At 50.4% G+C, this 25,993-nt stretch overlaps 1 protein-coding gene across 1 annotated transcript; it reads right to left on the reverse strand.

Moving 5' to 3' along the window:
* Nucleotides 1-2,670: 2,670 nt before the first annotated feature.
* Nucleotides 2,671-25,369, reverse strand: LOC116952697 (PDZ domain-containing RING finger protein 4-like). Its single transcript, XM_076074527.1, has 9 exons — nt 25,250-25,369; nt 17,893-18,158; nt 17,036-17,129; nt 12,464-12,562; nt 11,082-11,144; nt 9,945-10,046; nt 9,434-9,550; nt 7,207-8,220; nt 2,671-5,617 (listed from the first exon to the last, which is right to left on the reverse strand). The coding sequence occupies exons 1-9, from the start codon at nt 25,316-25,318 to the stop codon at nt 5,201-5,203; spliced, it is 2,241 nt and encodes a 746-aa protein (XP_075930642.1). The 5' UTR covers nt 25,319-25,369; the 3' UTR covers nt 2,671-5,200.
* Nucleotides 25,370-25,993: the final 624 nt, after the last annotated feature.

Genomic DNA, 25,993 nt, shown 5'->3' on the forward strand with positions numbered 1-25,993 from the left:
ATATTCCCCCCGGCGTGGCCTCGCCCCGCCCCCGGCCACGCCCTTCCCCCGGCCACGCCCTCTTTCCCGAACTGGCTCAGCCAAACCCGAACATCCACTCATGGTTCCCTCCTGTTATTATCCCTCGTGACCACCTGGCCATTATCTCCACCCACGCACCGTCTCTCTCTTTCTGCACCGCCCCGACAGCTGCATCACGTGCTTTCAAGATGCACCTCCTCTGCTGCCGTCTGGAACGCTCTTCCGATATCAGGAAGCCACTAGAGCTGCTGCACTTTTAAATCATCCGGAGGTTGAAAACGAATTTCTTTCAAACGTATTTTTGTATTTAGTTTGTTGTCCTTTAATAGGATCTTCGATTAGCGCATTTGGCTAGGTACGGTGCAAAAGAAGTTCAACAAATTAAAAAAATATGAAGATAAGTGTAACGTATTCTTGGTTCTTTCGGTAAAGTCACGTAGAAGGAAAACATCTTTGCATGGCGCCAAGGCATCCGATGCATAACGTTAGCGGCATTAGTTCAAGACAAGCAAACTGGACCAGTTTGGCTGTCTCATCAACAGTCACTTCCTTGAACGAATGTCTGTTGACTGCCACGCGTTAGAGGCTAGGACCCGCTGTTTGATTTGGATTCTAGCTCGATGTAAGACGATGCAATACACAACTAAAAATAATAAATCAGACGAGGTACGCCGCCCGCATTAGAAGGAGTAACCGTGCAGGCCGCGTGTAAGCACCACTAGGCCTCTGTGCAACACGCAAACCCCATCAGCATTAACGAACCTTATGGCGGGACCCCGGGGTCCCATAAGCCCCGGGCTCTCACGTAAACATGATATTATAATGTGAACAAAAACTTTGCTCTTTTTCATTAATGTGTTTGAGGGATGGTGGTAAGTGTTGTCTTGTTAAACTGTGCCTTTAAAACTGAAAATTACTTACCTGCAGGACCTCTATTTAAATACACTATCGAAAAAATACTTTACACCTCGCTGTCAATCGTCGTCGTCTTTCTCAGTGTGGATTTGTAAACAGTACATCAAAGAGTTCGCGTTTTCAATGCGCTGTTCACATTGTAACAGGCGTTTATACCAATGTTACTCTACAGAGTAGTGGGTCGACGCTCCTCTTATCCGCATTGATACGAGCGGTATGTGGAGACTATGGCTTAACCGCAAAAAAAACCTATCTGCACAGATGCATACGGACAAGAGAAGTATTATCAAACAGGAGGAATTAACGGTGCCACGCATCTCATCTGTTAAATATGTGCAGGTAATAGGATTGTCATCGATTGATCCTGGCTGCAGACATTGGTAGGTCACAAATAATCATGAGAATAAGAGAGCAGGTTCACTGTATTATGCATTCCGTTGTGACAAATAAAGGACCTAAGTCGTGTAGGCAGTTTGAGCAGCTCCCACCGCTGATGGATGGGCGGCACGTGACGGTGGAGCGCGTGAAGGTGGAGCGAGTGAAGGTGGAGCGAGTGAAGGTGGAGCACGTGACGGTGGAGCGAGTGAAGGTGGAGCACGTGACGGTGGAGCGAGTGACGGTGGAGCGAGTGAAGGTGGAGCACGTGACGGTGGAGCGAGTGAAGGTGGAGCACGTGACGGTGGAGCGAGTGAAGGTGGAGCACGTGACGGTGGAGCGAGTGAAGGTGGAGCGAGTGAAGGTGGAGCACGTGACGGTGGAGCACGTGACGGTGGAGCGAGTGAAGGTGGAGCACGTGATGGTGGAGCGAGTGAAGGTGGAGCACGTGACGGTGGAGCGAGTGAAGGTGGAACACATGACGGTGGAGCACGTGACGGTGGAGCGAGTGAAGGTGGAGCACGTGACGGTGGAGCGAGTGAAGGTGGAGCACGTGACGGTGGAGCACGTGACGGTGGAACACGTGATGGTGGAGCGAGTGAAGGTGGAGCCACGCTCACGACAACGCCTCTTCTCGTACTTAATAAAACAAGCGCTGCATTTCTTTTGTTGAACAGTTCGGAAGCACAGGCCCAAAAAGGTGAAGCGGGCAGCAGCAAACCAACAGGGCTGTCAAAATTGTAACAGATAACAGTGTAACACGCTTCGTGAAATTATTAGAAGTGCTCGGGAAAAAGAGGCGACGATGATGGGAGGAGACAATTATCAAGTGGAGTGGTGTGAGCGGAGAAGCAGAGAGAAGTGTGGTCACCTGCAGGGTGGGTGAGTGCAGCACGGAGAAGATGAAGCAGTTCCCCGTTGTCCTCGGCATGGGTTGAAGGAATCGTTGTGAGCCGGATCGCCGGGTTCAAGACGAGCCGTCTGCCACGAGTAGACCCAGACGAAGGAGTCAGACGGAGGATCCATCCGTTGGGGAGGCCAGTTCTGGGTGTCGAGACGTCCGTCACAAATTCAGACCACTCGATCCCACCGGGTGCGCCGTTGACAGCGCCTATGGAAAGCCTCGTGACGCTCATGGTGAACTATAATTTGTATTCTTTGGTTCTTTCGGTAAAGTCACGTAGATAGAAAGAGAATAATTACTTTTTAATATGATTATGTTTCTATCTCCGTGACTTTACCGAATGAACCAAAAGAATATGAATTCCTGCAGTGGCGAAAGTTTTAAGTAAAAATGTAACTGTAATTTGTATTTCTTGCGCTAACAGTGCTATTTCTTCGGACACAAAACCAGAGGCCTTCTCATGTTTGATGACAAATTTATTGTGGAAAGGTTCGCAGTTATGAAGCTTACCGAGATACAGATATACAAATAAACATGACCAACAGTGAAAGTATTTCCCAGAGAGGGACAATACACTGGCTTGTGCAACTCAGGCCGAGTTACATAATGTACAGACTTATCTACACGTTTCGCTTAATCCTCCAGGGACTGGCCTATTTTAAAACATTCTTACAGTCTTCGCTTAAATAAGGGTTTAGCGTCATGCGTGTACAGCCGCCACGGCGAATCGCTGTTCGCGAGACAAACGATTCCACGTTACCCTCGCAAACAATCAGGGGCGGCGATAAACGTGGCCCTCTTACGGGACCGGTGGCTTGAAATCCAGCCTCACCGCTGGGCCTTGCATCACCACGAGGGCCTCGTGGCCTGAAGCAGCCGATTCTGCTGCCCAACGCAGACCACGTGGCCACAGCAGATGAAGCCGTGGCGAGGATTGTGCGACGATGATGATGATGACGATGCATCAACGTAATCACCTGGGGGCATAGCGTATCCTCTTGCCTCCTGCTGGTTACACAACTTAATGTTTAATTGCTGCTGTTGTTGTTATCGATGTCTTCGGTGTAATTTGACGTTATTGTGTATTTGTCGTCATGTTCGAGTTGTTTTACGAAAGCCGCCGGGTTTAACCGAGTGTTAAATGTTTGAAGTCAGTCGTGTGCACTTGCGCTTGCAATGTTGGTGAAATGGGCCCCGGAAATTCCTCGTGTTTATTTGATTAGTAATAACAACACCAGATTTGTTTGTTCATGATATATCGTCATTAATACCGTTGAGTGTTTTAGTTGACAAGGTTGAGATGAATGTGTGCGTGTTGTAGATTCATGATGTATTATGTTAGGGTGGTGTGCATGTGTGTGAGCGTGCGTTCATTAGTTCTTAGCCTACGTTTTGTTAGTGAATGTTACCATATGTTTGCACGTGTATTTGTGTGTGTGTATGTGGTGGGGAGCGGTGGTGCAGCGGTTAGCGCCATGCGCTACGAACCTGGCGACCCGGGATCGATTCCCGCTCACGGCAAACACCGGTGACGATTATCTGAACCGGTTCTGAAACTCCCCTAGGTCGACTCGGCCTCAAATTAGTACCTGGTGCGATATGTAAGTATCGCCACTTGGGAGACAAAGGCGGCCGGGCGTGGTGTTGGCCACCCACCCCCTCGTGTGCCGTGCCAGCCTTCATAGGTACTCGCTAACAGCACTTGCCCCTACAGTCTGTTAAGGCTATACGGGGGATCTTTGTTTTCTTTTACACGTAGTGTGGAGCACTGTCGTGTATAATGACGTGTGTCTGGTGTGCAGTGTAGTGTGAGTTGCAGTGATTTGCGAGGGTGAATGCGGTGTGAGGTGGAGGTGAGCGCGAGTAGGTATGGGATGGGGTTGTACGAGGTGTGTCTCTCTGTGAATATAGTTTGGTGGATACTCCCGATTAGCTTGTGCTGGTGTGGGAGGCCACGGAGGATAAGGCATTCACGACGTCTTCTAAACCAACTCAATTTGGCGGAGCCAGCAAACGGCAGGGACCCATTGCGGTTGGCCACGTGGGGGAGATGCTGCCATTCCTCTGTCAGGAGCTGGACTGGTACCATCTAGACCTCTGTGGATGACAGGTCCTGTGGACTTGTTCTGCCTCCAGTTATCACGAGAGGTGGACAGTCCTCCATTCGGGGTAGTGAGTGGCTCTCCCTCGGAACAAAATAATTAAGGGAGCGTGGGAGCATGGATGCAAGGTGTGGGTGGCTATGAGTACGAGGCTGTTGTGGGCTTGCCTCCCCATCAACGGGAGGCGGGGATTGGTGGTGGAGTGGCTTCTGTCCCCACTGAAGATTAAGACTCAGATGCCTTCTATAACCACCTGTGACAGGTGCTGGCTAAAGTGGGCCCTCGGAATAGTCATCCTGTCGAGTGACTGTAATGCCCTTGTGGGTTATGTTGCAGGCACCTGGGCTGCAGTTATTGTAAGGCATGGGCCAGATCAGCTCAATAACAATAGGAGGCTGCTAGACTTCTGTGCAGCTCATGGCTTGTAATCACCAACACGCTGTTCTGGCATCGGCGCATCCACACATCGTGGATGCATGCCGGGTCCATGGTGGAGCATCTGCTGGACCCTAGAGTAACAGAAAATCCGGTTTAAACAACCCCGTTGCCTGAATCAGTACCGATTTGACATTGACATAAATTACTAATGGCTTTTTGGGGTGTGTTTCCCATGAATTCTAACGTGCATCACGTTAGCCTAAGCATCACGTTTACATGTGGCCTGGTCTTCAGTGTGAGGAATGTGGCAGCTCGTGCGCCCGCCATCCACAAAATGTGTTTGCAAATGACAGCAGCTCGGGAAGCACGCTCGCGAGCACCAACTTGGCCGGCGCGCTCCATGACAGTCCAAGGCCTCGATGCTGCACGTCCCTCGACGCAGTGGAAGTTCGCTCCACCCCCCCCCCGGCGCCAGCGGTTGGATGCGCGGCCACCGCGGGTCCCGTCACACGGTGGTGACCGACAGCAGGGGGTTGTACACCTTGCCGTTTCCGTCGGGCGACTTCTGCCCGTGGGCGAGCATCTCCTGGATGGTCATCCAGTTGTCCAAAATCTTTTTGTTGCGCTTCTTCATCATTTTGCGGTGACTCAGCTCGAGGATGCTCAGCTCGCGCGCATGGCCAGCGAAGTCCGAGGGAGGCACGGCCGCCGGCACTGCGTCACCGACGCCCGCAGCGGCTGCCGTGGCCGACGCCATGGCTGCTGCCGCCGCCGCCGCCGCTGCCGCTGCATCCGCTGCGGGAGCCACCTTCTCCCCGAGCCAGTCGAGGCGGCAGCGCTGCATGAACTCGCGTCGCCGCCGCTGCTCGCGCGCCCGCACCAGCTGCTGCTTGCGCTGCTCCTTGCTCCAGTAGCGCCCGGTCTTCACGGCCACAGGCCGAGGTGGAGAGGAGGAGAGGATAGACGGGGGAAAGAGGTTTTATTATTTTCATATTGCGCTTGTTTGCCGAGGAAGGCCTCTCTGGCCCTCAAGACAAATTCCACGCAGAAAGGCGACCGAGTCGGGAAGCGAACCCAGGCGCTTTTTGCTGCGAGGGGCGAGTGTCACCACTGCGCCGATGTGACATTGTCGGGCAGAGTGGAAACATAAATGAGCGGCAGCGAGCGTAACTCCTCTTGCAGGAGCAAGAGGAAAGAAACTAATAATAGGGTTTTTTCCCCTTTTTTCTGGCAACAAAACTGAAACCTTTTTACAAGGATTCATGTCTGCATTAACCACAATACCTGCAGTCATAATGCAAACAAAAAACACACTATGATAATATATAATGCATTGTCCTTGAAACTGCTTGGTCCACACCAAGGGACGGCTTTCTTTTGAGCCTCGACCCAATTGGTGCTCGACCAGATGACGCCAAAAGGCGTACAGCTCAAAGACAATGCACTATCAAAGTAATGAGGGCTCGGGGTGAGCATCTACATCATTAGAGCCCTCATTACTTTGATAGTGCATTGTCTTTGAGCTGTACGCCTTTTGGCGTCATCTGGTCGAGCACCAATTGGTCAAGGGGAAAAAACCCTATTATTACATTTTGGTACTGGCAAAGGAGGGCTAATGATGAGGAAAGAAACTCACCGCTGCGATTGTCAGTGACGAGCGGGAACGAGGTGAAATGACGCGTGCCTACACCCGGGGCTTGCGCCATTCACCGGCCATTTGGACATGGTGGCGCGAAGAAGCAGTTCTTGGGCCAAAATGCCAAATTATTGCTTCAGCCGTCAAATCTTGCTGTAATTTTAACCCTGTTATTCATTCAAACTGGGGCAATGGTCTGGGGAAAGTTCTCCAGAAAAATATACATCCATACAGTTGAGAGCATATACTGCTGAATGGAGGCCCCTCCCCCTTATAATTCGGTTATGGGGTTTTTGACCATACTTCACACTGGTCAATGCAAAACATGAAAGGGGGTGGCCCAACATCGATTCAGATATCACTTAGCCACTGATGTTAGCAGTGGCCGGGAATCAAACTCAGGTCGTCAGGTTCATGGGGAAGTGCGCAAATCTCTGCGCCACTACTCTACCCTTCAGCCCTTCAGCATTAATGTCAGGATTATGCACAGAGCACGAGCGTCTTACACAATGTGCCTTCCTTGGACCGGAGTCCGACTTTAACAGCACTTCTCTACAGCCAAACTGTATCTACAGGGAAGTTCGGCTAGCCACGATTTAAATAAAAATCACCGTGTAGTATATGTAATATCGACATATATTAGCATGTGCAGTGTGTGTGTGTTAATGTAGACAATGTGCAGAGTGCGTGCTGGACGGTGTTCACACTATAACGCTGGAACGCGGTCCTTCCTTTCGGGAACACTTCTCACACAATGCGGAACGCGCGCCGTTACAACCGTTAGAACGCGGCTTCCGAGCGGTTGAAGACGAACGACTCTCTCGAGCCGACCGCCCGTACCAGGGGCGGTATCGCGCGGAGCGATCCGGACCGACCTTCATCTCGCTGAGCACGTCGTCGTCCGTGGTGACGCCGCTGCGCTCCTCGCGGATCCTGAGCGCGCGCTGCCGCAGGAGCCGGTCCCGCACGGGCCTCCGCGCCGTCAGGCATCGCGAGCCCTCCGCGCCGCCCGGCCCTCCTCGCCCTGCCGCGCCGCCACCGCCGCACGCCTTCACCTTCCACTCGTACGGAGAGGCCGGCGCCGACGCGGACTGCGGCAGGGGCCGCGCGGCGCCGGCCTCGCGGCGCTCGAACCGGCACAGGCTGGCCAGGCTCAGCTGGCTCTGTGCGTATTCCACCGCCGACTTCTGCTGCACCAGCTGCATGTAGCTGCGGTAGTGGCGCGCGTGCAGCGGGACGGGGGCGCCGTCCGCGCCCGCGTCCGCGCTGGCCGCCGTCGCCGCCGCCGCCGCCCTCTCCGGTCGGCATCGCCCGGCACTTGCCGCGGGCCGAGCTCGGGTCGTCGCTCCGGCGTCGTTCGAGCCGCGAGGGCCCTGGCGAGGGTCGCGGTCGCCGGGCGGCGAGCTCCCGCCGGCTTCCCCGTCCGCCTGTGGCGACGGCGCCGTCGCAAAAGCGGCGGAGGCAGGATCCGGGTCGTGGCCCTCGGGCAACTCGGCGATGTTCGCGAGTCCTGGTTCCGTGCCGACGTCGCGCGGCGATACGGCGGCGGCCGCGGCGGTGGCCACGGCGGCGGCGCCGTGGCCGTGGCCGTGGCTCTGGACGCGCAGCTCGAAGCGCCGCAGCTCGTCGTGCAGCAGCGCGATCTCGCGCCGCACGTCGGCCACGCCGCACGCCGTCCCCGCCTTCGTCCGCAGGTGGCGCCGCAGATCTGAGCCGACGCCGCTGCCACCGCGGGGCCCTGCGCACGACGGGGGGGCGCCCCCAGCGCCGACGCCAACGCCGCCGTCGTGCTCCGAGCTCTCGTCCGTGCGGCCCAGGCCGCTGTCCTTGCCGTGGCCGTGCGACACCGAGTCCGTGAGGCCCGCGTCGTCGTCCGGGGGCGCCCTCGCCTGGAGGGCGAGTGAGAGGCCACGCGGAAATTTATTTCAGACACGTTTAATTGCGCGAAATTGGGAAAAGAAACAAAGCTCGTATCGGGTTCTGTGACTTGTCATTTGGGTCGTGGTCTCTGTAGTGTTATTGTGGTTACTGCTAAAGCAGCGTAGACTGCAATTTCAGGCCACGTTTGGGTGTAAACAGCTGACCGCTTGTCATTACCAATTACTCAGCATCCTAGAAGCAACTGCACGTATTCATGTGTTCGGTTTATTTATAGTAATGTATCGACTGATCAACGCAACTATTTTGACCTAACCTCAGAAACAAAACCAGTCTGCACTGGCGAAACGCTTTTGCCTTTTCCCCACGATTTTATCAAAATTGTGCTTTTGTCACCAAGTCACAAGACCCAGTATCCTCGTGAATCTTTGAGAATGGCCCGTGGAAGCGGATATCACAGAGCTGCATCTGAGAGCCCTTCGAGTGACCCTCCTGTCCACACATAATAGAGGGTGGCACTTTCCCCACTCGCTCTGCCTTATGAGAGTAAGGTTCTCAGAATTTAGCCAAATTAAGTGCAGAACCACATTTATCGTGGTTTATTTTGTCCAGACCATCAGCTTTCAATTTGAATCACAGGCAGCTGCTGCCCGGATTCAGACTCAAGACCTCGGCGGTGCCAGCTCAACGCTCTGACCTCCGAGTTGCCCGGCGACCTCAAGGCGGTCAACGTTGAAGTGTAGCTAGCACGCCTTGTTGCACTGTAGCCATCACATTGGCCAAGCTGCTGACGTTACCACCACCGCTTCCTTCAAAGTGTTGCTAGACACTTTATATATATATATAAAAAAAGAAAGCACTCAATTTAAAACTGTCAAGAGTAATGCGAGAGGAAAGGTAATACTAATTATATGCTGAACACGGAGTAATAATATGGGATTAATGATGCCTTCTTGTGTAATTTGATTACAGTAACCTATTACCCTCCACCACTCCAACAAGGGTGGTGACATGACCCAGAGGTAGCCCGTTCATCACTTGTTGTGGAGGTTAGTGTTCGGCAGGCCGCCCTGGTTAACACCGGAGGTTAATGCTGGAGGAGTGTGAACCACAGCAATATGCACCCAGGTGTTTTTCATAGGCCGTTGTGCTGCCAGCATCATGGTCCAAAGCTGTCCAAACAACGGGCAAATTTCTTCACGGTTAGTGGTGAGGAGTGTGCACCTGGATGAGACTGGAGCCGATGTAAGCGATGGGCTCCAGCCGCTCGTCCTGCAGTATCTCCACCCTCAGGGTCTCCATCATTGCTCGGTGCTCCTCCTCCACCCAGCCGTCCTCGAGCTGAGCACCACGCCACGATTCATCAATCAACATCGACCCTCCGTGCTCACCATAACGTTGTGATTTAACTTTCATTCCGCTAGTTTATCCAGTCTTGGTGGCCACCCATCCAAGCAGTAACACCAGACTCTTAACTGCTTAGCTTCCAATATCTAACGAGGGTGGGTACATTCAGGGGGATTTGGTTATCGCCAAAAATACATTTCGGAAATCATAAGGAAATCAATAACCTCTTCTCGGACGCCCGACCCCACACGTGCATTGCGAGCGGTAGAATCCGCTCCGAAGGTCGACTCCGCGAATCCCCGCTCGCCCAGTGTCTGCAGCGGTGCACCACGGCCGCGTTTCCTGCGTATCGGGAAGCTGCGTACCTGCGTATCGGGAAGCTGCGTACCTGCGTGTCGGGCCGTGCCAGCAGCAGCGACACGTCGGTGCCCTCCTCCTGGGTGAGGCGCGCCACCGCCTGCCGCCGGTCGTGCACGTCCAGCCCATTGATCTGTGCGAGAGAGAGGGGAGAGACGTGTTGCCATGCGGGCCCCAGCTCGCTCGCCCAGGGCACGTCCGGGTGGCCATGGCATCCGCCGGCGTGCGTACGCTGGGTCCTCCGTCTACGTTGTGATGCAGCGCTCGCACGCTCACTCCCCTCACGCCGCTCACCGGCGGCCAGTCGCCTCCCTGTCGCCGTCTATCGCTCCTACTGCCGTGGTTACCGTTCCCCTGGACGTCACTCGTCGATTCCTCCGCCCATGCCGAGGACTAAGGCCGACTGTTTCGGCTCATAAACTTCCCCGCTCTGCAGTCCCAGCAACACCTTTGCTCACACGTGCACTGCAGGCCACCTCACTTCTCTTTCTGCGTCTTCCCTCGCATCGCAATCCCTTTACATCAAAATAACATTAGCTGAATTCAAGAAAAATATTCACTCTTATCCATTACAAGTTTTACAGGGTTGTTTGTTTCTGGCTGCGTCACGTTGTGGGCCTGTGCTCATTAGCTGGGTATAATATACACTAGCCTATAGCCCGTCCAAGGACGGGTGTATTGCAGTTAATCGGAAATGTTAAATCGAAAATAATGACCCGCTCATGATTATTAATGAGGGGGAGCTCCATGTGGAGTGACGTCATCCGCTCATGATTATTAATGAGGGGGGGTGCTTCATGTGGAGTGACGTCAACCGCTCATGATTATTAATGAGGGGGGGTTGACCTCATGTGGAGTGACGTCACGTGCGGGACACACAAACATTCTTGGCTCATTATTAGTAGTAAATTATATTTATATATATGCACCGATTTATCATTTAGAAAGCTAGAAATCTAGGCTTGCACATTAGACTGGCTGCCAAATGACGATAGCTCGGCAATTGGTGCGGGAGGCAGGCATGGTCAAAATACTTTCACGATGTCAAGGGCTACTGGTCGTAGGACCCTCCAAATCTTCAGGGCTTCACAGCCCCAATTGCGCGTGACGCAAGCCGTCTGTGACGTTCTAACCGTACGGGTGCATCTCAGTTGTAAGGTGAGGCTACCTGGAGGATTCTGTCGCCCTCTCTGATGCGTCCGTCTCGTGCTGCGATGCTGTTGGGATTCACCTGCAACGATCAGACACGTTGGCAATTCGACATCGCGTCCGTATAACAGCGCAGCCCCTCTCCACCCCCTCCTCCTTTTGTTTTCTCGCCGTTGCTTCCACTTCTGGCAGAAGCGCCTCTAACAGAGGGAGCCCGAAAGGAGCTTGGATCTATTTTTCCTAGCTGGCCAGATGTCTTTGAGAAGGTGGGAGTACCCACACTTTGAAGCCCACCACACGCGACCTGCCGAAACGGACACTCATTGTGGTGAACGCCAATTGTGGTGAACCCAACGAAGGTGATGCAGAGGAGGATTTTCGAAACTTGTGCTTTCCTTGCAACTGCCGTGCCGGGATATGGAGTGACCTATGAACTGCAAGTCCAATGCGCTGCTAACCGTTTCACCACTCTGGCAGCGTGCACACTACGTTAAATACGAGTATAGTTCATCAGGAACAGTTCAAGACACATGCAGACACGTGACCTAATTTGTGATGTCGACTCCTCTGAGTGTCTCTGCGTCGGTTTGTGTTGATCGCCAGGCCAAGTGTGAGGTCATGACACCTATTTAAGAAGCCGGGTCACATGACGTGGTTATTCTGACTCACTGCATCTTGTCCTTAAGATACTTGATGCAGTTGCAAGCAAAACGCCGTGGATATATTTATCATTTTGTTTGTTAGAATTGTCCTTCAACTTTATGGTGAGCTGAAACAATCATAATTGATGCACAACAGGCTCACTATGATGAACGCTATGTTGGTGTTGCTGTGATAATGCTATGTACATGCTGTGTCAATATGGACACTATGCAAATGCTGGGAAAACACTATGTCGAAAGTATGTGGATGATATGTGGATGCTGTGTAGATGCTGTGTGGATGCGAACTGATGTATGTTGAACTTCTTTTGCACCGTACGTAGCCAACCGTGGTAATCAGTTGTGTGATCACTATGTAGATGCTATTCATGACACGTGGATACTGTGTGGATGCTATGCACGCTGGGTGGATGCTGTGTGGACACTGTGGATGCTGTGTGAATGCTATGAACGCTCTGTGGATGCTATGAACGCTCTGTGGATGCTGTGTGGACACTGCGGATGCTGTGCGGATGCTATGAACGCTGTGTGGATGCTGTGTGGATACTGTGGATGCTGTGTGGATGCTATGAATGCTCTGTGGATGCTGTGTGGACACTGTGGATGCTACGAATGCTCTGTGGATGCTGTGTGGACGCTGTGCGCGACAGGCGGACGCTGTGACAGGTGGACGCCGTGTGTGACAGGCGGACCCCGTACGTGACAGGCAGACACGGCGTCGTTGCTGCTGCTCGCTTACCTGGCTTACGTAGATGCCGGCGTCGTCCTCGTCCTCCGTGCGGTAGCACACGGTGAGGCCTAGCCGCTCCCGGCTTGAGCCACGGTGCAAATCCACCTCCTGTGGGCAACAAGAGGGAGGAGGGGGGGGGGAAGATGGTTGCACCCAGCATCAGGCAACAGTCACCACCCACAGTCAACATCCTCACATTCGCATGTCCTTAGATTGGCTCGTGTTGGTGGTGTGGTTAAAAAGGCTTGAGTGACAATTGGCACATCATTATTTCTAATACCATTTCCAGCCAACTCAACCCGTCAGCCCTCCAGGGTCAATAAAATAAGCACAGTCCAAGCATGTGGGAAGTCTACAGTGTTTGTGTTCCATGCAGGTCAGGCCCCTAACAACCAAATGCAAAACCTGAGCCACTGCCTCTGGGCCACCACCCACGGAGAAGAACACTGCCCCAATTCCCCCCTCCGTGGGCAGGAGGCCCGGACTCTACTTGGTGTGTTGAACTTCTTTCACACTGTACGTAGCCAACCGTATTAATTGGAGGTGTGTAAAGCCACTTGGTAATGGGATACATTCGCAAAAACAAATACAAGGTGTTTTATTTCTTGTCATACAGCAAGCATATCACATTATTATGCGTGTTTTCCCAGGAACGCCTGAGTCTCAAGCCCTATTTTCAGGAGGCTCCCGTAAAGTTCTTTCAGTAGGGGGTGATGTTGCGACTCTATTCCCAATTGAGCCATTTTCAGGTAATTTTTTGGCATTTAGAAGTTTTTCCAATGCCAGTAACATTGTGTGCATTTAAGATTATGACCAGATTACCCATAATGCACCCGATCTCATCAGCTATCAGAAGCCAAGCTGGGTTCAGTTTGGATAGTGCTTGGATGGGTGACCCACATGCAGAACAGGTGCTATAGGCTGCTGGGGGTATATGTTGCCACCACCGGTCAGCACTATACTATACTACAACATCTGCTCCCAGGTGTCACACACCACCCGCACTGACCAGCATGGTGAAGTATGGTAAAATAACCCCCAAGACCTGCAATGAGTAGGGAGATAAAACACACGTGTAGATATTTCACGTACACATGTTATACAGCAGCATAAAAAATAAACAGATTTAATTATATCGTAAATTAATCTTAATGTGGGATTATGGAAACACGCCATTTGCAAGCCTCATTCATGACATTTGCTGTATCGTATGTATTTATATTCATTTTCAGGAATATTCTATTTTCCAGAAGTTTAATAATTGAATTGGATTTTTGCAAATGACCAGGCTCTATTTATAATGAGCTAATTAAATCTACATGGTTGACTTTAATAGGAAACAAACTAGTCTCAAAGTAAGAACAAATGTTTCTGCTAAAAATTAATGGTGCTTCAGACAATTATCATTTGGTTACTAATTGGCTGCATTGTTATTACAAGGACGACCGTACGATCTGCTCCGCAAACGACAAAAGACTTTGGCAAGTCGTTCCAAGCCAGCCATGTGCCAAGGTAATGGGTTTCTCTGCTATTTGGTTTCACAAGTCATGGTCATTATTTCAGCACCACAGCCCAGCGTATACGAAACAAATATCACAGGGATTGCGCCTGTGGTGATACAAGCACAAGGCCTGGCGCAAATTTACAGCTTCACGTGTGAACGTTTTTAAGTGGTGGGACCCATTTTCCAGCTCATGCCCTGGAAATGTCAAAATGTTCCGTATATCAAGCTGTAAAATGTGTGTCGACTTTCACACTCGTATCACTAAAGGCAAAATTCTTTAAACATCACCCTGGGCTACCGTGTGATATGGTGGTAGTAAGAATATTTGAGTAAGTGATTATTAGAGGAACGATCTAGATTTGAAGTTTTCGTGACTGCAGGGATCCATATACTCTTTGGTTATTTCGGTAAAGTCACGTAGGTGGAAAATAAAATAAATTAAAGCACGACGTTTCGATTGCAACACAAGCGGTCATCATCAGGTGGGAAACCACAGCAACATTTTTTTGCTGAAATGGGAGAAAGATGCCGAGGTAAGTGGTCTTGCTGTGGTTTTCCCACCTGATGATGATTGCTTGTGTTGCAATCGAAATGTCGTGATTTAATTTTATTTATTTTATACCTACGTGATTTTACCGAAAGAACCAAAGAGTATTAAGAGAAACGGGCCAACATTTGAAAAAAAACTTTCGTTCCAACAGCCTCCAATACCAAAACGCAGGGATTCCAACAGGTTTGTGCATAGTGTAGCAATATATTTTTTTTATTTCAGGGCGCTCTCAACACGATAAGTGATGTAAATCGAAATCGAAACACATTGTCCTCGTGGGAACAATGTGACTCGGCACCTGGCCTGCAAATGGGCATGAGTCTGCCAGTCGGGGGAGATGACTGCTCTACCTTATCATGTCTCCAGATAATTAATATAGAGCCTTATCCAAGGCGCTTTACACGGAATTAATAATAGTACATGTAAATGTAATGGAGGAGATGAGGTGACTCAAATAGATGAGAGGCTGCAATGGGCAAATCTGCGATGTGTGAAATCGGCGAAAGCGAAATTGATGACAGTAAATGATGATGAATATATTGAATGAATGGGGAATGAGTGAGAGCCAAATGATGAGAATATGGAGAGGGAAAAGTAACGGTGGCGGATACGAGGTGGAGATTAAGGGGGTTGCGGGATGAGCTCGGGAAAATAAGTGAGTTTTGAGTGTGGAGCGGAAACTAGAGAGCGTTGGTGACTGTTTAATGTGGAGGGGGAAGTTTGTTCCAGTGAAGTGGGGGTGGGCAAGAAGAGAGAAAGAGCGAAAGCGTGGATTGAGTGCAAGGAGAAGGAGGAACAGAGAGAGAGAGAGAGAGACAGCAAAGATTGTGAACGCAGTGGGCGAGAAGGCGACACGTAGAAATAAATTAACGTGGCAAGATATGGTGAGGAGGCAAGACCATGAAGGGATTTGCAGAGCAGGGCGAGGAATTTGAACAGGCAACGGTAATGGACAAGGAGCCAATGCAGTCGTGCGAGGAGGGTCGCCGTATGGGAATTATAGGGAAGGTTGAATATGAGCCGAGGAGAGTAATTTTGGACTTGTTGAAGGGGGGCAAAAGAGTAAATGGGCAGACCGAGCATAAGAGAGTCGCGGTAGTCCAGGCGGGTATGGATAAGGGAATGGATTAGAAGCGTTGCAGCAGAAATGGAAATAAGCGGTCGGATTTTGCGAATGTTGAACGAATGAATCCGGCAAGTACGAGTAGTGGAGGAAATGTGATCGTGAGAGGGGGAGGGAAGAGAGTCAAAGATAACAGTGAGGTTGCGGGCCGAGGAAACAGGGTGAAATAGAAAAGGAGTTTTGGAAGGGTTGAGAGGCAGAGAAAGTCACGTGACATCCAAGATTGGATAGAAACCAGACAGGATGAGATGGGGGAGGCGAGGCCAGGGGAAGAGGAAGGAAAGGATAATAAAATGTTGATGCCATCTGCGAATAAATGATGGGGAAAGTTCAGCGAAGAAAGGAAAGATGCAAGCGGTGAGAGAGAGAAGAGTAGGGGACCAAGAAAAGACGCTTGAGGAACACCAACAGTGAAGGGGGCTGGGGGAGGGGGGGGAAGCGGCGATGATTGAACGAGACCGCATAGGGGCGCACAGAGAGATAGGACTTTAGCCAGGAAAGTGGTGCGCACAGAGATACCAGGAGAAGAGAGTGTAGAGAAAAAGAGTCGGATGGTCAACCTTTTCGAAAGCCGAGGACAGATCGAGCAGTATAAGAATAGAAGAGAGGCTACCAGGGGCAGAGTTAGCCAGGTGAGTCTGAACCGAAAGAAGAGCCGTTTCGGTTAAATGAGAGGGCCGAAACCCAGATTGGAATTAGGGGTAGAGAGAGAATATACGTAGTGGGTAAGATGAGAGTGTACCAGGCGTTCTAAGAGTTTGGGGAAATAGGGGAGAAGGGAAATGAGCTGGTAGTTGGCAGGAGAAGAGGTATCAAAGAGCATTTTTTGAGCAGCGGTACAATAATGGCTGACTTATAGATTGCAGGAAAGACACCAGTGGAAAGGGATTAATTTAACAGGGACACTAGGTCGGGTAAAATTAAAGGAAAGAGTCGGGGTCAAAGGGAAGCAGGGATGGGATCGAGAGCAAGCGAGTAATCTGGCAAATTTGGACCGTGACGTGGCACACAATTTCAAATGGTGTCAGAGGATCTTTAGTATACACCTTGAAGCAGACGTCGCGTAGATATATTTTTATGATTAATACAATCAGCAGTATTAACCAGGGCGGCTTCAGGGCTCAAACTGTAAATCTTTGTAACAAACGGCAAAAGCCCTACCGCTTAGTTACGCTACCGCCCCGGAGCAGAAAATTCCCAGTTTAACTTCGTGTAATGCAAGTTCTGCGAGAGCGAGCATTTGCTGAGGCCAACACGGCACTTGGGGGTGGTGTTGTCAGTGCCTCTCTCTCCCTAGCGCTGAAGTTTTATTTGCCGACGGATGTGCGGTGGCACGTGGAGGTGCAGCAGCTACGCAGGAGCACGATTATAATGCGGCGCTAACCGCGCGTGCAGGCTCCTCACCTCGTACTCCAGACCCTCCGCATGGTGGGCGTCCTGTTGCATGCTGGGAAGGTAGTCGCTTGAGTCAAAGTATTCGGGTGGCAGCTCACAGAGGCTGCACGGGAGACACCAAGCGCGGAAAATGCCCTCGAAGTTACACGCGACGGAAGGCGTGAGCAGCGCTCGTCTCGTGTACGCACACGGGGGCTTCGTGGTGCTGGCCCGATGCTTTGTTAATTAACTAATGCCTCGGGTGACGTGTCACACACATGCAAGTAAACGCTGCACCGTGCGATTATGGATTCGTTTCAATTCTGCGTCTCGATTCGTCTCAAGAATCTTCTTTTGAGTCTCCTCTATTATTACCGTCCTGTTAGTAGTTGTGTCCACTCCATAAGCATAATTGTAACAGGAGCAGATATATGTTGCTTGCAATTAAAAACCGATACTTACACATGCAAGTTGACGCTTTGCGAGCCTTAATAATTAATATTAAGCTTAAGGATCGTGGCAGCATTGTATGTATGGACAAATGAATTTTACACTGCACAAAAATTGATCAAGATAAAAGCAAGGTAAAAATATATAGCTTTGGTCCACTTACTGGATTGAGTCTGAGGATTGAACCAATTTGTGCTGTTATTCCCTCGTATGCCTGGGTTTTCTCTGGCTACTCCAGCTTCCTCACACAGGAAGCCAAACACCCATAAGCGGAAGAGGCCAAACATCGCAATGCACAATCCCCTCCTGAGAACAAGTCTTGGGCCACATTGAGGCTTTCCCAGATACATAATCAGCATTCTTATTATTGTGGCACAAGAGAGTCTGGTGGCAGTAAATCCACGACCCCTGGCAATGCAGAAGCACGGGCCACTGACCCCTGGGCCAGCAGCAGAGGATGCACGTTGGGCAGGGGCGGCGTGGCCGGGCTGCGCGGACCGCTTGGCGAGGGTGGCAACTCGGTCTGCGTGCTGGCGTCCGTGCGGGCGCGTCCGCCCGGTGGCCTCGGTGGGGCCAGCGAGGGGCGACCCCTGCGCAGCACCTCCACCACGACGGGGTCGCGCGCCGCCCGCAGCAGCGCCGCCTCCGCCACCGCCGCCTCCTCGTCCCCGTGCACTGCCTTGCCGGAGTCCTTGCCGCCCACCTAGACGCGCGAGGGAGACTCCGGGCGTGAACGCACGCGGGCCTGTGCGTCGCCGTGGCACTCCGGTGCCAATTGCAGACGCGGCTGCGTCACGGGCGCCCGCTTACAAAAGATAACGCGGCACTGAAAGCAAGAAATGCAGACATCCCTCCGGCGAGTGCTTGGGTGGTACCGCGTGCCGTTGGGCACGATGCCTCGCGCTTCTTCAGGAACTGCGGCTCTAAAACACGTCGGAGAGTTACTGCACAGCACAGCCGCAAAAACAGAAACATCTGGAAACAGAGAGATGGAAAAAATATGGCATCTCCATGCTCCAATGAGCATTAGTCAGGCCACATCTCCATTATAATTATCGGTCATGAGACGCCGGTGGCATTTTTCCACATTATCAAGGTAGGACCCAGTCTATCCGTGAGATATTCAATGTCACGTTCCGGCGTGGTAGAGGTTCTCATTTCATCAAGCATTAAGCGACGATTAGCCGAGCAGATCTGCAGCAGGCATTTGAACTCACGGCCTTCTGACTGCTGGCCAGGTTAATGCAGTATTTGTCTGATCAGGAATCGTCCCTTGCGCAACGCACCGCTCTCTCGCGCATTAAGCTCAGCCAAGTTATCCAGCGGTCGACTGCCTTCGTCGCAAGGCAAAATGCACAGCGACCGCACTGGCACAGATCTGCACGGACGTATCCACACACTTCATTCAACAGCGGTCCCGGTGAAATGAGCGCATGTAATAGGCGCGATTTGAAAGGCAAATGTGATTACGTGCGCCGCAAGTATGCTCACACATTCCACTGTAAGCTCTCTCATGAATGTGCCCCGGGGCTCGTGTGAAACCTCTTAAACAGCCAGGGAGCACTTAACGGCAATGCCCGTGCGCCGACACAGATTAACCCATGACGAAGAACCTCTCGCGAGCCCCCACCGCCCGCGCTTCCTTCCTCGCGTTTGCGAGAGGCGCAGTGCGAGCGTCGGCGCTGCGGTAAAAGTCGCACTGGGACCGAGAAGCGCGCGATCGCTGGCAAGGCCATCCCGCTCGGAGCTCACTGGACAGAAGCAGACGAGAATAACCGGATGGGGCCTGTGATGGGCACTGTTAACACCAAAACTAAAAAGTGAACAGAAATTAGGGGGGGGGGGGTAGGGGGCTCCTGGCAGTGTGTTATGATGCTTCGCTTCACGAATGATTATCAAGTTCCTTGGATCACAACGCTTGCATTGCATCTCGAATATGAAGATCTATGCTTTTTTTTCGGCCAATGCAAATAATGATAAACGCATGATATGCTAATTTTACACTGAGGCTAATGGAGGGAACACAAATGTACAATTGAGAAAACGAGAACATAGATGAGAATTAATTATTTCACTGGACCACCCCCTAGGTCACGGTGAGGGACTTGAGGTGGGGGTTAGGAGTTGGGCTGATGGGAGAGCTGGCAGTAGCAGGGCTTAGCATTTCACTGAATATCTTCCAGGCTGCAAGTAGACGGGTATCCACGTAGCACTTGCCTCCTCCCCCGACCCCTCACAGCAACCCCCCCACCCCTACCCTTACCTTGGCTCCTTCCCCCCCCCCCTTTTACCCTATATAGTCGCGTTTCTCTATTAGCTCTCTTCACTTATTAGTGGTTTTGGCTGTAACGGTTCCATCTGAAGACGGAAGCTTGTGTTGCCTCCGAAACGTCGTGATTTAATTGAGTTTTTCCATTTGTTTTTTACCTACGTGACTTTATCGAAAAAAAACAAAGAGTATGAATCCTTGCAGTCAGGAAAACTTTAAATCTAGAATTAAATCTAGAAATAGACTGGGGTAGGCATGTGAATAGTAGCCAAAGCGAGAGATATACTGGATGCAGTGTTTTTCCAGGTCACCAACTTGGAGACACCCGGCTAAAACAAAACCCTGGCTTAATTGGGAAAATTCACTTGGCAAAATTGCCCCCTTTTGCCAAAACTTGGCAGGACCCTCCTGAAAAAACAGTCTTGAGACTCAGCGAGGCTTGCCCAGGTAAATGAGCATATTGATAACAAAGATGAAAAGAAACTGCACCTGATTGACATTTAACAAAACCAGAATTTTTAATTGGTAACTATTTCATTTAAGCAGAGGCATCATGATTAGCACACTGCGTACGCTCTGAATCCAGTGACCCAAGTTCAATTTCCAGCCACCGCTAATGTTTGTGGGCGAGTGATATCTAAACCGGGCCCGGGTCCCCTCCCTACCCCAGTCACCAACCCACACTGACCAGCGTGTTGCAGTCTGGGTACACAAACCCTTTGACCGACACGGAGTGGGCAGACCTTCGTCATACATCATTGGTGTATGACGCACCTCCGATTAGCATGGTTGGCTAAATACGGTGTGAATGGAGTTCAACATGCATACATTGGATTGAGAAATGGACACAACTTATCATTTAACCCCATACAATAGTGTGTGTTTCGATTTAAAGCTTTCGTGACTGCAAGGATTCATCTTCTTTAGTTCTTTTGGTAAAGTCACGTAGAATGAGAATAAAATAATAAATTGATAAAATAAAATAACAATAAAATTCTCACGACGTTTCGGCCACAACAACAGCGCTGTCCTCCAGACAGTCTCGTCCCTTCACCTGATGAAGGCCGCTTGTGTTGTGGCCGAAACGTCGTGATAAATTTTATTGTGTTATTTGATTTTATCAATTTATTATTTTATTATCATTCTACGTGACTTTACCGAAAGAACCAAAGAAGAATAGTGTGTGTGTGTGTGTCACTCTGAAGTCATCTTGTACTGTTTGGTCTATTTTTTTTAGTATGGAGATGCGATGTCTCAATGGGCCATAGCCTGGTTAAATTAAGGGCTGGTGCAATGTGCACAAGTCAGTCGGGGTCTAACAATTAATTCCCCTGGCAGTTATATGACTCAGGGTCACAATCTAATTTAAGTATTGATTCTGTTTTTGTCTCGTTGTTACAGTCTCATATTTGTATGTTCTCGTGTTCACGAAATTGAACGGCATCGATGTTTACACGCGTGATTTGACACATGCATCTGGAGTCTGAAACAGGCTATGAATCTATGAATCCTTGCAAACCTACCACTCAAGACAAAACCATTTTCATTAAATGTTGTGGGGATGTTTGGTTTCTTTTTTTTTTAACAGTCATTCTCCATCCACTACTGGATGATTGAAGGCCTCCATGCACTGTATCGATCGTGGAAGGGTTGCTTTGACCAAACTGCAGGATATTTGGTCAGTGCAGTTTGGTGAAACGGGGGCCCATGACCGGTTGGGATATCACGAGAGGATTACTTTAAAGGCTGTAGGGGAAAGTGCTGTTAATGGGCATCTATTAAAGAGGGTGGTGTCTCCATCAGTCTGCCACAGATGTCTCCTCAGTACTCGTGTTTACACTCCGCATCAGCTACTCATTTCAGGCTGGACCAAGTGCAGACAGATACCACTTGCTACCGATGTGAGCCATGGCGAGGAACTGAAACCAGGTTGCCAAGTGCATAGTGCAAGACAAAGATCCCCCATATAGCTTTTACAGACTTTTAGGGCAAGTGCTGTTAGCGAGAACCTATGAAGGCTGGCACAGCTCACGAGGGGGTGGGTGGCAAGCACTACGCCCGGCCGCCTTTGTCTCCCCAGTGGCGATATTTATACACCACACCTTGTCCTCATTTGAGGCTGAGACGACCTAGGGGAGGTCCACGACCGATTCAGATAATCGTCACAGGTGTTGGCCGTGAACAGGAATAGAACTCGGGTCGCCAGGTTCCTAGTGCAGTGCGCTAACCACTACAGTGACTACACCACCGCTGCCCACACACAAAGATCCCCCGTATCGCCTGAACAAACTGTTGGGGCAAGTGCCGTTAGCAAGCACCTATGAAGGCCAGCACGGCACTCGAGGGGGTGGGTGGCCTTCACCATGCGCGGCCGCCTTTGTCTCCCCAGTGATGATGTTTAAACACCACACGAGGTATTCATTTTAAGGCTGAGTCGACCTAGGGGAGGCCCAGGACCTGTTCAGATAATCATCACTGGTGTTGGCCGTGAGCGGGAATCGAACTTGGGGGGCCGGGTTTGATGCACAGCGTGCTAGTCGCTACACTAGCGCTCCCCACAGACATTGACAATGTCTCACTCCTGCACACACACTACAGTAATATATTTTGCATGACACATGCTGACACACACACACGGGTTTACAATTAAAAGAAATGATTCCACTTAAACGAACAAAAAATTGAATATGTATTATTCCCATTCACCGTGTCCAAAATATAAACACTGTATTCATTCTGCCCTTAGGTGGGGATACATGTAAGGAGATGTGATATTTCGATTTTTCCAAGCATTTATACTGAAATGAACAGCATCTACTGGGGCAAATGATCCGTCAGCTACCCCACGGACACACTGGCAGACAGATCGCCTCTGCATGCACAGTGTGCCTATTAACATTGGACTGCTGCTGAGTGAACACATTTATTGTCGATGCACTCATACACACAAGCAGCACTTAGAACTGCGTGCATATTGTACTGCATAGGACTAGCTGCGCACTGAACAAAACAATAATCACACCACCACGATAAACCGGGGTTGCTAAAATCAGTTATTTTATATTTCTGGTTTGCCGCAAAGATAGAAATGTCAAGAGAAATAAACTTAGCAGGTTTATAATTCAGGAGGTTTTTTTATTGGGGTTGGATTATGTTGGTATGGAATATTTTTTTACGATAACCATCCACCATCCGACAGGGCCCAACAAATGAAGTTGTGACCCCATGGGGAAATATGCCAAATTTTGTTTTTTTGGGGCAAAACCAATATTGAAAAAAATTGGCATTATACATTCACGATCTAATACAAAAGTAACTAATTATGATTCGGTATAATAATGGTCGTGAAAACGTACATTTGAAAATTTTCAGCTTTAATTCTCCGAGCTGAGAAACGAAGGGAGCTCTCAGAGTGGCGGCACGGTGAGCAGCGGACTGGCCTCGCAATTCAGAGGTCGTAGGTTTGATTCCATGTCCCCGCGCCGTAGTTTAAGCAACGGTGCAAGTGTCTTAAACCAGCGCATTCATGACCAACATTCCATTGGAGACGGTTACCGGTTCGTGACTTCTGTTGGACAGTGGTAATCGATTTTGAAAAGGAGTTGTGGTCTCTGCTTCGCAACCCTGCAGTGAATGCACTCCTGTAGGGAAAGTAGTTGCAATGTCCCAGCATCATTTTACAATATTACTTTTAATGCAAATTATATTTAGTCATTTTCTTGATTATTGTTTCAGTAAAGTCATGTAGATAGAAAAAAAAATAGCGACCGCTTGTGTTGCGATCGAAACGTCGTGATATATTTTTTATTCACTTTATTTTCATTTTTATTATTTAATTGTTATTATTTTTTCTATCTACGTGACTTTACCGAAAGATCCATAGAATATGAATTCCTGCAGTCACGAAAGCTTTAAGTCAAAATTTAATTATTGATTATTGAAGGAGTCGTCTGTTACTCAATAGCTCCTAATAGGGAATGATTCAGATGCCAATTAAAAACTCATCATCAGCAAAACTTTCTTTAATTCATTCTTATTCATCCCAACCCAAATATGTAAAGGGCAGTCTGCAACTCTCATTACCCGCTCTATGTGTGCCTCTCTTATCACGTGCTATAGAAGAAGGACCAGTGCCCGGAACGTCAGCCATAATATATTTATCTTTTAAAGGCCACAATGTCATTAACGAATGTTGAGGGTTTTGGTCAGACGACAGAAGATGCATCATGTAATACTGCATGTCTGTTAAACACTGCACATAAAACACACGTGGGTACGACCTATGCGCAACACTGCAGTTACATGCATTCACAATGGTACAACTTGTGTAGGAGCGCCTACCCACATTCACCACCTGCCACCACCACACTCCACTCACTCCCCTGTGCCCAGTGCACTGCATATACTCCAGGTACAGCATGTACACCTGAGGAAGACCAGTAGGCCGAAACGTCGATATATTTTTGTTTTTTGTTTTACAATACTCTGAAAAAACTGTTCATTTCCAAGCTGTTATTGTGAACAGTTTGACACGAGGCTGCCCATCGCGATGAGACGTTACACGCATCAGCAGTCTGCTTGCACACGCCGCTGTGACATGTACATTAATGCAGGGTCTCTCCACTGCTGGATGAAAACCTCCACACGCCATAATCGACCGCGGTCCATCCGCTGGTGGATGAAAGCCTCTCCAGTGCTCATTCACATCGCGAGCACGAGATGCCACAGACAGTATTGCTGCAGCCGTACAGTCTATTAACATATATGCGCCTTATTATACATTAATGCACAAAATGTCGCACCTCGCTTCTGCATAGTGGCTGCAGTGTAACATCAACAAAACGCAAGCTCGAATCCAGCCAATCATCACTCCCGGGGCCGATAAAACTAAATAACGCTCTACGAACGGACCACGATAGTGGTCGGACCTCTTGGGGGACGCTGCCTGGGCACCTGTCCCGGGAATGTGACGGTGTAATATAATATACATGCAGCTATGCAGCACAGGCGAGCAATGTTATATAAGCATGCACACTATACACGTCTCGGAAGCCAAGCTGGGCTGATCCTGGGTAGTGCTTCGGTGGATGGATGCGCGCCATGTACGTCAGGTTGCAAGTATTTAAAAAAAAATAAACTCTGGCTCATAAAGGCCGCGTGAGCAGAGCAGCAGTATCCGTCATTGTGCTGTACTTCTATGCTCGCCTGGCCTTTACACAACCCAGCATTGACCAACGCGGTGAAGTATGGTCAAATAACCCCTCACCACCACAAAACCGCACAGGCCCTCGTCCAGCAGAAAAGGATTGCACGCGGTGTCTGATATACATACGGCCAAGACTAGCACACATCAAGAGCATCCATGCCAATGCAATCATATACATCAGTTTATAGCGGCCACGTCCCTTGCAGCGCACGGGGGCCCCGCCGTGCCGCGCTTCTCACTCAAAGCCCCGCGCCTGCAGCCTCGCGACCTCCTGCCGCGAATTAGAAATCGGCAGAAGCTCCCAACCCCCCGGACTCACCTGGCAAACTTCATACAGCAGCTTGTACTGCTCGTCCTTGGAGCGCAGTGCGCACAGCGTGCAGCCCATGACACACACACACAGACACCTCCCCCCCCTTTCCTCCACGCCTCAATGGTTTCTCCCACCCCCGGGCCCCGCTTGCCCCGCTTGCCCCCCCCGCCCCCTGCCCCCTGCCCCCCGGGGTTGTCGCGCGCGAGGGCTCCGCTCGGTGCCCGCTCGGTGCCCGCTCGGCGCGCGCGCGCGCCACACTGAAGCCACGCGCCGGGTGAGCCCATTAATAGTCGAGCGGAGGGGGGGGGGAGTCGTGAGGGTGCGTGACGGCGGAGGCGGGGATTTAGTGGGACGTGCCTCATGAATATTTATCAAACCCTGCGATACGCGCCTACCAATGATGGTAGACGGGCATTGCTAACTCGATGAATATTAATACGGCGAGTACCAATGAGATCCTATAGAAATCGCGTATCCAATGAATATTTATGATAATTCCCGTTTGCCAACGATCAGCGCAAAGCTCATGAATATTAATTAGTCCGTAGGTGGCGGTTCCAAACCGACCAATGGGACGCGGCCCAATCTCATTAACATCTAATTAGGCGAGCGGGTCGACCTGGGGCCCCCCGCCCGCCCGCCCCGCGTTTTTTTTGGCGCGAACGCCGCCTTGATGAGCAGCGCGCGGTGATGGCTGAAATTTGACTAATTGCGAGAGAAGAACGCTTTGGAGTGAGCGCCTCACGGGCC

The sequence above is a fragment of the Petromyzon marinus genome, chromosome 48 (assembly GCF_048934315.1).
Source record: "Petromyzon marinus isolate PM22_M1 ecotype Great Lakes invasive population chromosome 48, UKy_Petmar_22M1.pri1.0, whole genome shotgun sequence".
Classification (NCBI taxonomy): Eukaryota; Metazoa; Chordata; class Hyperoartia; order Petromyzontiformes; family Petromyzontidae; genus Petromyzon; species Petromyzon marinus.